The sequence below is a fragment of the Phoxinus phoxinus genome (assembly GCF_949152265.1).
Source record: "Phoxinus phoxinus genome assembly, chromosome: 10".
Lineage (NCBI taxonomy): Eukaryota > Metazoa > Chordata > Actinopteri > Cypriniformes > Leuciscidae > Phoxinus > Phoxinus phoxinus.
In genome coordinates, this window is record NC_136885.1 from 30,279,115 (window position 1) to 30,292,865 (window position 13,751).

General features: G+C 38.3%; 1 protein-coding gene across 6 annotated transcripts in view; it reads right to left on the minus strand.

Annotated features, from left to right (window-relative positions):
• oxr1a (oxidation resistance 1a) overlaps window positions 1-13,751 on the minus strand; it is a 144,964-nt gene that overhangs the window by 21,596 nt on the left and 109,617 nt on the right. For all 6 annotated transcript variants that reach the window (XM_079626937.1, XM_079626936.1, XM_079626933.1 and 3 more), the window contains one exon: window positions 1,467-1,619. In XM_079626937.1, coding sequence (XP_079483063.1) covers window positions 1,467-1,619 — 153 coding nt within the window. The remainder of the gene's footprint in view (window positions 1-1,466; window positions 1,620-13,751) is intronic.

A 13,751-nucleotide genomic window follows, 5' to 3' on the forward strand; every position in this document is an offset into this window, starting at 1 on the left:
AAGACATTGGGAAAATATGAAATACGGATGTGCCGTCACATTACATTAATAAAAATGATTTAGTAGCCTATCCTTGCCTTGTTTTTGAATAAATAAATCAAATAGTGTAAAATACATTTCAGAGAAAGTTTTTCTCAATCTTTTCCACTGACCAAATAGTATTTTTAATTGATTTATATTTTTTAATGGAAACAGATCGACCTTGTTGTGCATTATATTTGCACAATCTGCTATTATCATAGGCAGCAATTATCTCTGTAGTTAAAACATTAAAACACAGCATGCCAAAGGAAAAGTGTTCAAAAGCATTGCATCCACGACAAATATTTATAGGCTATTTATATATATAGGCTATTTTAACTTTTCAGTAAATTTCATGTAGCTAGTTTAAGTGTTTAACTCCATTAATGAGAATGTCATATTTAATCTAAATGTAATATGACATAGTTTAGTAATCAGAAGTAAAACCTAGTTTAAATCATTATTTTATTTAAACTGTTATTGTGAACATGCACTGTAGCCTATTTATGATTAGGACTCATAATGAAGATTTACAGTTTTACTTCATCTGCCGTTAGATATGCGTAAACGGCCCAACGCACTCGCTGGCGCGGACATTTAAGGTGTGGATATTTGCTTCAAGTGATAGGCTTGGTGAGTGAAATTATATTTGAATTATATTTCTGTATATGTATAATTTTATTTCGATTTTCTGTCTAAAAGTCCAAAAAGACATTTAACTCCAGCTCACCATCAGTGTCGCCAATTCCCTTTGTCTCCAGAATCTGCGTACGCACGGCTCAAAGTTTGCTTAAAGGTGCGCACATTCTCCCGTCAAGTTAGTTTTTTATAGATCACAACCTTTGCGTGGGAACTGGAGTACGTACGTTTCCAGCCCCGTTTTGTGCGTACGCACGCTTTATAAATGAGACCCCTGGGCTGTGTTTCTCAAATGCATTGTAAGTCTGAGTAGATCGTAGAGTCCTTTGGTGCAGCTGGTTTACGATCAATTTCGGCTCACGATGCTTTTGGAAAATACGGGCCTGAATTGCTCTTTTTGAATGATTCATTAAAAGAATTGGAAGAGTCGCTTGTTTGTGAAACAGACCACACTGATCACACTGCAGCACAACTGTTCAGTTTCAATTCAGTCTATAAGTGCTGGGGTGAATGTGAGGGCAGGACATTTTTGACAGTGTGAGAGAAAATCATCTCGGCACTAACATCATTACACTCGTCAGGCATAGAGCTTCGCTAAGGAGAACAGATCAGTGCTGCAGACAGCAGCTCAGCTCCTACTCTAGAAGCAAAACTTGGAGCTCCTTGCAGTTTTGCAGTCTTTTGTTTCCCAGAGGACAGAAGAAAAGCAGCGGTCTTATTAATGAATAACCTGAGGACTCCACCATAAGTTAACTTTGTGCAACTTTGGAGATGTTGCCAATTAGAAAAGTCGAACACTGACTTACCTTGCCATCCGTGATGTACTTGCAGTTGATTTTGAGGAACTTCTCTGTCAGCGCCTCTTCTTCCTCTGAGGTGGAGGAAACCACACGGGAGGACCGCAGTGCAGAGAAGGCTGGAGGGGCAGGAGCATCCGAGCGAGGTGGACAATTGGAGTCCTGAGAGACAGAGACGAGACCGATTACAGCGAGAAATAAAGAAACAGCAGTCACTCAGTCACCTTACAAAAAAATGACTGGAAATAGTTACAAATGTCTGTCATGACTCATGAAACTCTAGATGGCACAGGCTGATAGGTCCTTAATCTGCTTGCAATCACATCAAGCTCTATAGGGCACAGCTGATTGGTTCCTGCTGTATCAATAGCCAATGAGCTCGCGGATCAACCTTCAAATACTTGGTCAGCATTTTCTGTAACAGTTGCAGCGTGCTTTCAGAAACCCTCCCCCTTCCCCAGCTCCACCTGTATAGATCTGCTACGGGTCATTCATATATGCTATATTGCTAGATATGCTAAATTAAATCTCTTTAGAATTTCAGTCTTCCTTCAAGATTTAAATTGAAATAAATGCAGAGTAAATCTACGTTTGTCTCCTGTTTCTCATAATTTTGTCCTAATATGCAAGTAATCTCACATGTCTCCTCAAGAGTTTCAAAGGGGATCTCAATGTCTTAAACCGTCCTCAGATTTTGCAGACATCCTAAAGTCTTCAAAAGTCAGAGAACTCAATTTGAACTTTTCTCATTAAATTCTTCTTAGACCAAAGGATCTGAGCCACAGTTTATGGCTCTATTTAACCCTATATGTCTGTACTCTTACTTTTCTATACGTTTTATTCATCAAGGAATCATGAAAAAAGTATCACTGTTTCCACAAAAATATTAAGCAGCACAGCTATTTTCAATATTGACATTAATAAGAAATGTTTCTTGAGCATCAAATCAGCATATTAGAATTTCTGAAGGATCATGTGACACTGAAGATGAGTAATGATGCTGAAAATTCATCTTTGCATCATAGGAATATATTACAATATAGTAAAAGAGAAAATGTTTGTTTTAAATCGTAATAATATTTTACAATCGAATTGTTATTTCAATATTTTTAATCAAATAAATGCAGTCTGGGTGAGCGTTTAAGAGACATCAAAAACATCTTACCGAGACCAAACTTTTGAACGCTAGTGTATGGTACTGTAAGAGTGAATGAATTAAGAACTGCATTAAATCATACTGATCTCAAACTGGTCTCATTCTGGACTCTTATTGGTCTCATCCTGGACTCAACCTAAAACAGGAAGCAGCACAGGACTCTGGGTAGTGGTGTGGCTGTGTGTGTGTGTGAATAGGCAGGAATAGTCAGAGACGACAGCGGGAGCAGAGAGTGGGCGCTGGGTCTCCTGCAAACACAACCTTCTGCCCACAGCTGTCTGCTTTCCTCCGACACACACACACACACACACACGAACCGACGGGTAGAGACTACACCAGAGACCACACTGACTCTTCATCTCTCCTGCTCTCACTCTCTATAAGGCAGTGAATGTAGAGATTCTGTCACAGCACATTATAAATCTTCTGTGAAAATCTCACTACTAAAATCAGACACAATTAGACGCTCACCATTGATCTCAATTATAGTAATTAAAGGCAGAGGTACACGATCAGGATACTTGAGTAGAATACCGATGTTTTAACACTATAATTAGCAAAAAAAATTTAAAGACATCCTTTATCCATGCTTTAACAACTATTAAAGGGATTAAAGGGTTCACCCAAAAATTAAGATTCTGTCATCAATGAAAGTCAATGGAGCACAGTGGTATTTTTGGACCCCATTGATTTTCATTGTGTGGAGAAAAAGACTTCACAGAAACATTCTTCAAAATATCTTATTTCGTGGTCAGAAGAAGAAAGAAAGCCGTAACAAATTTGAAATGACATGAGGGTGAGTGTTTATTTGACATATATATCAATACACACACACGCACACATACATATATATACAGTACATACACACCATTCAAAAGTTTGGGGTCAGTAAGAGTTTTTAAAGAAATACTTTTATTCAGCAAGGTTGCATTAAATTGATCAAAACAGACAGTGAAGACATCAACTATAAGAATTTAATGGTATAGAAATTTTATGTTTATTCAATATGTAGATTTTATATAGACTACCATTCAAAAGATTGAAAAAAAATAAGAGAGAGAGAGAGAGAGAGAGAGAGAGAGAGAGAGAGAGAGAGAGAGAGAGCCGGGATTCGAACTCGGGACGCCCGAAGCGCAACTACGCTAAATGTCGGCGTGCTGCCCACAAGGCTAATGGCACCTTAGCACCATTATTACATTGATAATAATAAAAAATGTTTCTTGAGCACCAACTCAGCATATTAGAATGATTTCTGAAGGCTCATGTGATTGAAGAAGACTGGAGTAATGAAGCTGAAAATTAATTTTAAAGTGTAATATTTCACAATACTGCCGTTTTATTGTACCGACCCCAAACTTTCGAATGGAGATGGGCTTAAATTCATCCCTGTCTGTGGCCGTCACCGCTCATAATCAAGCAGTATGTCTGAGTCAGAACGCTATGAATAATAAAGACAACATTTTATTCACACATTCAACACATTTGCAATTAATATTTATAATCCAAACCTCTCGTTCTCACAAAATCTTCCCTGACAAGCACAGCGACCGCTGTTCCCGCCCTCTGGCCTCAACATCGCACATCCCGCGTGCCGTGACAGAGTGGCCCACCCACCCATCAGATCCCACAATAAGCAACCAGAGAGTCAAAACAAGCCTTCATGAAACCCTGTTCACAGTTAACACTCTCCGCCTTTTCCAAACACAGACTCTCCTTCTCTGGCAGCCCAGGAAGAAGGCGTTTGTCTCGCTCAGCGCCGGAAGGAAGGATCCACCGGTGTAACGTGCACCGAAACACAAATAGCTTTGTGTATTTCCAGAGCTCTGACGCCGGCTTGCTGTTTATAGATCGGTTCATTATCAAAGCCGTTATTAACCACCGGAATACAAAAGAACATGTAGTGTTCCCGGGAAGATGTTGATTAGGAACTTAGTAAAAGTTTAAAAGAACAAACAACGCCTTCCTGCATGCTGTAGAGCTTTACTCAGGATTTAGGGATGGATAAAGAGATCACTGTATCTGTGCTAGGGATCTGCAAATCTACACATTTTCAAAACTGACTAGTCGGCCTTATCTGAACAGCTAATAGTGCACGTGTTTTAGCGATGAGGCTATATATTCTAGTGTACTCCTAAAAGTTGACGAAATTCACTTTTAGCAAAACGTTCTGTCAGGTTGCTTTGGAATAATATGCATAGTGCAACGTCAATTTTATTTTTAAAAAAAAGAAGAAAAAAGAAAAGTATGTTCCCCCAAAAAATGACAAGTCCTGTTAACGAATAAACATTTTATATAAATAAAAAAAGACAATTTTTTTTTACAAAAAGAAACATTTATTCATTTATTTTTTACTATACAAACAAAAATAAAAATATATGAAAAATAAAAACCATAAATACAAATAAAAATGATATACAAATTAAAAAAATGACAAGACTCTTTTACAAAACCAAAATTATTTTTACAAACAAAAAATATTCTATATAAATAAAAAAAGTGGAGAAAGTGGCTCACACAATTCAGTGTGAATTCAGATTAACCCAAACTGACTTTAAAATGATTCGGAGATTGAGATCAATTGCAGGGCAACCAAAAATGTTTCTCACTTTGTCCCTTATTAAAATGGAAGACATTTATTGCACTTATTTGTACCAGTACCGGCCAATATTGTCATTCAGTCCTAACTGGTTGACTCAGGTGGTCAATTCATAAACAACATTACTGCACCAGATCACAGCAAACAATGCAACTCGATTACTCTGGCACAAGGACTGACGGCATACGGGCCAACACAGACGGGTTCACACACACACAATGACTTTCTGCAAAGATAAAATCTAGTCTATGGGTTAAGGAACATGCATTCAGTGCTTCTTGAAGAACATCTCATGACTTTTACCAAAGCACATCAAAGGCACCGTGGGAGAGAGACCAACAGTGTCCTCTGGCTGGATGACGTTACTATCCGACATGGAGGAGGAAAAAAGTCTGTCTGAATGTCCTCTAGGCCATCTGGAGCTCACCTACGCTGGGCTGGTTTCACACGGCCTCAGTGAATCCAGCCTGAGGGAGACCAGTGGCTTGATTTAGAACCTAAGCCTGGGAACAGGGCACTAACCCTGACTGCAGTGCTCCGCGTGTGGGTGGTTGACATCCATGTGATCATTAGATCACCGCCGGACTGATCTCAACTTTACACACACACCCTTACAGTACTGTTAAACTTCACATGCAACATTTCACCAGCTCATGTTAATGACTCATGCGCTATTAGTCTGAAGCAGTAGATGAGCACTCAAAAACTCCACAGCTCTGTTGTCATTACATTAAGGCGAATACTGAGAATGCATAACACCACAGAAGGATGCTGTCAGCTGACTCTAATATTAACTGAGATCAACAACAGCACTTTGAATTAATTGTCATCTGTGGATTTGTTTATATGCAGCTGATTGACATGAAATATTAGGACAACAACCTGCAGCTCCATCTGGTGACCAGAAACAGGTTCTGCAGGGTAAAAGTCAAAAGCACCTGACAGTTATCACTGAAATAGGCATCTCCATTCTACTTGGAGCCATTCACATCCTTAGATTCAGAAACTATTCATTTCTATGGCAACGCTAAAAGATCCCAAAACGGATCCATATGTGGCTTTGTTGTTATTGAAAGCTAAATACTTCATCACTACCTTAATTTTATCTGAACAAAGAAAGTGCACCAAGTAACACTATAGTGAAACGGTATACAGTAAAATGTAGAGGTACACTACCATTCAAAAGATACAATTTTTAAAATGTTTTTGATATAAGTCTCTTATGCTTACTAGGGCTGTATTTATTTGATCAAAAATACAGTAAATAAATTATGTGAAAAATTATTAAATATTATTACAACTTCAAATATCTGTTTTCTATTTGAATACATTTCAAAAGGGGTGGTTGATTATGATTTCACTTTTCTAACTTTAGTGTGTAATGTTGCTGTTTGAGCATAAACAACATCTGCAAAGTTACAACGCTCAAAGTTCAAAGCAAAGGGAGATATTTGCTTTAACAGAAATCGCTTTTTAGGACTACAACAAACGGCTGATAGGGACTACAATGAGCTTCTTCACGGGTTAGTGACATCACTAACCCTAAAATTTACATAAATCACACCATACAGCACGCAACACAAATGCAAGAGCATGTCACTCTGTAGGCATCTTACAACAGTTCAATTCCCACACTAGCGATTTATAGATTATCATGAAAGAATAGGCTAATCAATGACTTAAAGATAGTTAACTCCACATCAGCAACATAAATTCATCAACTAACCATTCAGAAACGTCCTGTTGCAATCTACATGTCTTCTAGAGTCTCTCCATCATTGTCCGACTCCAGTTTAAATATAAAAGGCAGAACAGTTTCTGAAATTTTAGTGCGTGAGGTAATCGGAGCTGCTAACACACACACACACACACACACACACACACACACACACACACACACACACACACACACACACACACACACACACACACACACACACACACACACACACACACACACACACACACACACACACACACACACACACACACACACACACACACACACACACACACACACACACACACACACACACACAGCTCCGCTTACTGTGATGGGAGCAGCAGCTCATTTGCATTTAAAGGGACACACACAAAACAAAGCGTTTTTGCTCACCCTTAAAAAGGGACAATTTTAACATGCTATATAAAAATATCTATGGGGTATTTTGAGCTAAAAACACATACACACTCTGGAGACATCAATTTATTTTACATATTGTAAAAAGGGGCATTATACCACCCATTTAAAATAAAATTCTAATATGCTGCTTTGCTATTATTATCAATGTTGAAAACAGTTGTGCTGCTAAATGTTTTTGTGGATTTTAATGAGTCTCAATGAATAAATATATTATTTAAAACTATATAGGCCTACACTGATTCCAAAGTTTTGAATTGTATACATGATGTCACAAAGGTCAAATAAGAGTTTCTAATGATCAAGTTTTCTTGTAACTCCAAGATAACGTGCAGTACTAACTTAACATAACCTTGTAACCTCTGTTGATCTGCAGAGTTTCAAGCTGTTATTCACTGAAGCAAAGAATCACAAGAGTTTCTGGGCATAAAATCAGACCTAGTAACACTGAGACAAAGTCACCTTACCAAGTGTCAGCCAACACCAGCAGCCACTGGTAATTAACACTGGCCATCTCTTTCCCTCTCCCTCTCTCTCGCTCACACACCACACACACACCACACACACACACGCACTTTCTTGTGACACATACTAAATTTAGCATACAGCAGGAAGGGAGGGTAAGATCAGGATGATACGAGACAAAAACTCCCCAGAAGCCTCAATTCAAAGTCAACAGATTTAATAGATGGAGTCAGCGCTGCTTGTATAGTCAGACTTTTGATTATCGGTACACAGTAATGTTGGCGATACGCTCCATTGTGCAGCGCATTAATAATAATAATTAGGGCCCAAGCCTTGAAAAGGCGAAGGCCCTATTGTTTTCCATGGGATTATTATTTATTCTTCTTCTTTATTATTATTATTTTACTACCTTTTGGGCACTTTTGGGGGCCTTAACGTGCTCAAAAACTCTTGAAACTTTGCACAAATGTCAGAACCCGCGGCCATTAGGGCCCGACTGAAGCTGGGACCCGGGCGTGGCAGGGGGGCTCGCCAGCGCCCCCTGGAATGGGATTCAAAAACATGTCCATATCTCAAACACGCTTGCATGTAATAATATGAAACTCGGTACACGTATAGATCTCATCGGGCCGAACAACTTTCGTGCTCTAAGTTTTACGCCAGTCCAACAGGAAGTCGGTTATTATGGGCTGTATGGAAACGCATGTTCTGGCATTTGAAACACTTGTCCTAGAGAATTCATCGGATGACCACGAAACTCGGTGTGCATGAAGTCAAGACATGGAGGATGCTAAATTGCGAGGGGATTTTTGATATCTCGCACGGTTTGGCCGTGGCGAGAAAACGAATTTATGGCGAATATTGGAAACAGGAAGTGTGTTATTACATCCTCATACATTAATTGATCTTGATGAAACTTCAGCATTGTGTTCGTTGTAAGAGGGCGATCACATGGATGTGACTATTGTGAGTCAAAGTTATAGCGCCACCAACTGGCAGCAGGAAGTGTGTCACTTTCAAAATGCTTTGAAATCACCCTCTTATTTTTACCCGATTTGCTTCAAACTTCATCTGTATAATGTAAACACACGGCAGATGTAGACCTGTGAAAGGATTATTGATATCTTTAATACTGTCGCCATGGCAACGCTTTAAACTTTTATATTCTTTTTGGATGCATTTGAGGCTCTTAACATGCTTCAAATTGCATGAAACTCAACATCCATATCACATTTATTGCCTAGTACACTTGTGCGAAGTTTCAGAAACGGGCGTGGTAAGGGGCTCAGTAGCGCCACCTTTAGTCAAAAATGGGGTATTAGTTTTACCTACAGTAACCAAACTCGGTACGTATATTCTTCTCTTCGATCCGGACAACTTTCTAATTTACAGTCATTAGCTCCGACCAACAAGAAGTCAGATATTTTGGTTTGAATGTGAGTTTTGGTATATTTTAGACTCCGAGTTTTTAGCGGTGGTTTATTTTATTCACACCAAACTTTTTCAACATGATGAAAATACATTAAAGATGCTAAATTGTGAACGGATATTAAATATCTCAAACGGTTTTGCTATGGCGAGGGATTAAAGTAATGTCCAAAAAAGGAAACACTAAAAGCCTCATATCTTCTAAAAAAATTATTATACACCATTTATTTCTATATAAAAGTATACAAATATCAGAACTAAACCCATTTTGTTCTTTTATTTCAATTTAAGAATTATGTATAAGTTAAAAAACAGCCAGAATGCACTTTTTAAGTAAAAAAATAAGTCATACATAGGGCAATACTGCCCTCTTGTGGTCAAAATCGGGTAGGCCCATTGTATATTGTATCTATATAAATAGTGACTGTTAGAATATTTTCCTACTGGTTAATCGATGTGCAATTAAAGCGGGGGCTTTTAAATCGCTAACTTAAAAGCCAAAGTAGTACTGGACGTCCAGTAGGAATGAACTAAAACACATTCACTCTGTTCTGCTCGTTCCTCGCCGTGAACGCGTTATTGCCCGTGCAGCCGTGAGCATTTAGTTTCATTTTAAACATAGCGCCATTTCGGGGGTGGGATTGCTTGAATTGCGTGTTCAATAGCCTATTATTCTTAATCTTTTCAGTCAGCTTTTCACCCATGATTAATGAAATTGGACTCCTTGTGCTGATGTTTGCTGCGACTCATTCAGCTCACGATTTATTAAGCGGACACGTTCAGGTTTTAATAGGCTAGTGCCCACTATATTTGAATATCTGTATATTGTAATATCTATACCTAGTCACACCCTACTCTTATTAAATGTATGCTTCATAGTTCATTTTTAATTTCTAAATTTGATCAATAAATTAAATTATTTAGAATAATAAGACACTATAGGACTGTTAGCCTACCCTGTGGCTGATCAAATTAAATATTTTACACTGAAAAATAACAATGCATTAAATAATGTTTTAAGATTGTTTTAAATATAAGTTAATTAACGATCGTTGCAAAGAATGAAAGGCTACTTTTAAACATAACACTAAACCTCCTATAGGTGTCGCCAGGCGAGCGTCTTAATGAGCGAGTCATTGATTCATTCGTTCAAACGAGTCGTTCGAACGACTGAGTCATTCATGAATGACACAGATCTTTATGGATTGATCATTGAATCTTTGAGTCAAGCGATTCTTTCAAAATGCGGAATCATTCACTAATGAAAAAACACGACCGTCTTAATGAGCGAGTCATTGATTCATTCGTTCGAACGACTGAATCATTCATGAATGACACAGATCTTTATGGATTGATCATTGAATCTTTGAGTCAAGCGATTCTTTCAAAATGCGGAATCCATAGATATTATATAGAGACTAGATGCCCTATTGGCCGCTGGGCACCGAGAAATACGGCGGCCATCTTAAACCGGTCGTACTCCTAGTTTCGTTGCTTAGCAGCAGTTAGATTCCAGAGCACCGAGGAGCATTTTCCTGTTCTAATCGGCGGACCATCGCAATATAGGGCCCGGGATTACTTTTCACAAGTAATTTTTAACATTACCGTACTTTTGGTTGTATTTTGTGAATAGAATATTACCAGATAATTGAGAAGGAGCAAGGATCTTCGATATTACTGTACAGAAATCGTAGCCAGCTAACGTTAGCTAGGCTGTGTTTACTGCATCACTCGCATGGAGAGGTTGGGTAAAGTAATAATTATAAGAGCTTCTCGGTTATCAGATACAAGCATTCAACGGCCCTGTAGTATACATATATACATATAGGTTATTTGTGTTTGCGCACGTGATATCAGGAAGCAATCTATGTAAGTTAATAACTTTAACTTACCTGTGTAACGTTAACTTTAATACACACATGACGGCGATGCGCAAATCGAGTGTGTGTGAGTGTGAGAGAGAGAGTAAGTGTATGTATATGTGTATGTGTGTGTCACATCATTATTGTTTCTTCAACTTATTAAAATATCTTACTTTACTGAAACTATCTGTTTCTGCTTCTTTATCATATTTACAGTGTATGATTTATAAAATACCTTATCCTACATCACATATTTAGATTTTGGACGTCTGGTCACTTTATATCTGATATCAGAATATTATGTTAAGCCTACTATGAATATTAAAATATGCCGAACCATGTGTCCTGTATCATAGCTACATGAATGACATTTGCAGAAAAAAACCCCGCGTGAAAATCAGTTCGGTATTCAGTGAGGTATGATTAATTAAATGCGCTGACAGCTCATTGCACCGGCCATACAGATTACACTGAGTGGAGCGGGTGACCGGTTTAAGATGGCGGCCCCACGGCTCGACCGCGCTAATAGGCAGTCGCGGTCGATAGGGCGTCTATCTATATGATGTCTATGGCGGAATCATTCACTAATGAAAAAACACGACCGTCTTAATGAGCGAGTCATTGATTCATTCGTTCGAACGACTGAATCATTCATGAATGACACAGATCTTTATGGATTGATCATTGAATCTTTGAGTCAAGCGATTCTTTCAAAATGCGGAATCATTCACTAATGAAAAAACACTGTGAGATGCGCGATGGTTCTGCTGTGATCTTTGTTTAACTATTTTCGCTGCTGAAACAGAACAAAAACAGTCAACATTGTTGTGTGTGTGTGTGTGTGTGTGTGTGTGTGTGTGTGTGTGTGTGTGTGTGTGTGTGTGTGATTTTGGTTGGGTGACATTTGTATGTTACAGTTTGACAAGAGTTATAGTTTAACAAAAGCACAATGTTGTGTTTTATTGCAAGTGCACACAAATATAAGGAAACACTTTGCAGTTTGAATGATGTCCTGTATGAACAAAATGACGGAGTATGTTTTTATGTCTCCATTTTTCGATCGATCCTCGTACACACACACACACACACACACACACACACACACACACACACACACACACACACACACACACTGCAATCTTGACATCGCAGCCACACACACAGACAGCCCCTCCTGTGTTTGTCTGTGTGGGGAGGGGGGCAGAAAGACTATTAAAAATAGGTATATTGTGCCATCTAGTGTTTTATACTATGTATAAATGTGTTTTTTCTTTTAAACAAGTGTTTTAAAGTACACTAATTTCAATTAATTCAATGCTGCATTTTTATGTATATTTAAACATTATCAAAGACTACTTTCTGTCAAAGTTAGGATGTTATTTTTTTAGTTTCAAAAGTTCTCTGTCTCTGTCGGTCATTCCCCTCCCCTATTCCTGTTTTTCATTGCACGCTTTTAAATGTAAAAAAATCTTTCTGTTTTGATATATTTAAACTTTTTTAAAAATCTAGCAAAAAATGCGCCTTTTTGCACAACCCATTTTTTATTTTTTTATTTTTTCACTGTTCTAATCAGGTCAGGCAAGTCAAATGATCTGTCTTGTCCCTTAAAAAAATTAATATATATATATACCACACTTCATATGAATTTTTGGTCTTGTGTACTTACAATGGCTGCTGATTTCATGTGTCCGTTAAGTCCATGAAACTGTAGGGTGTCTAATTTTTCATTTTAGTTTTCAGAACGGTGCTCACGCCCTCGATGCGCACTTTTGCAGAACCCACACTGATGCAAGCTCTAAAGCGGAGATACGTTATTGCCCGTTGTGCACAAGAACCCTAAAGGCACCGGGGTGGCGTTTTTTTTTATATATATATATATATATATATATATATATATATATATATATATATATATATATATAAATAAATATAGCTGCAAGCAGCGATGGAGGGCCCAAGCCGGTGGCACCTCCACCCTGGTGCCTTTAGTGCAACTAAAGGCACCGGGGTGGCGGTGCCACCGGCTTGGGCCCGCAATCGCTGCTTGCAGCTATATTTTGTAATTGTATTGTTATTAGTGTCATTAAAATGTATGGACAAAACAAAATGCTGATAAACAACAATGTTGCTTAATAAATTAATAATTTTTTTAAATGAAAGTAATTCTGTCATGGCAACTCTCTGAGAGATTGGCATGGTAAAAGAGATTGGCATGGTAATGAATATGGCAATGTTGATGTATTTGGTCTTGGCAGAAAAGATCTGCTACGCCGCTACTGCTTCAGAGCAAGTACCGAGACTTGCTACTGCCAATACATTCACAGAAATGCTGCTGCTGCACATGTAACATCCATGAATTAACCCCACATAGCAGATCGATACAGGTGGAGCTGGGGAAGGTGGAGGGCAACACTACCAGTATTTGAATGTTGAGCCGCAGCTCATTGGCCGCTGGTGGAAAAGCAACCAATCAGCTGCGCCATGTAGATAATGTTGTAATTGCTACCAAATGAGTTAAAGGATAATTCCGGTATTTAACACCTTGAGTCTATATTGTAGTTTGTTTTGGATGAACAAGAGTGGTGGACAACATTTTTTTGACAATGGTTCCTCTCTCTCGAGTTTTTGACTATAAAAGAATTGGCCA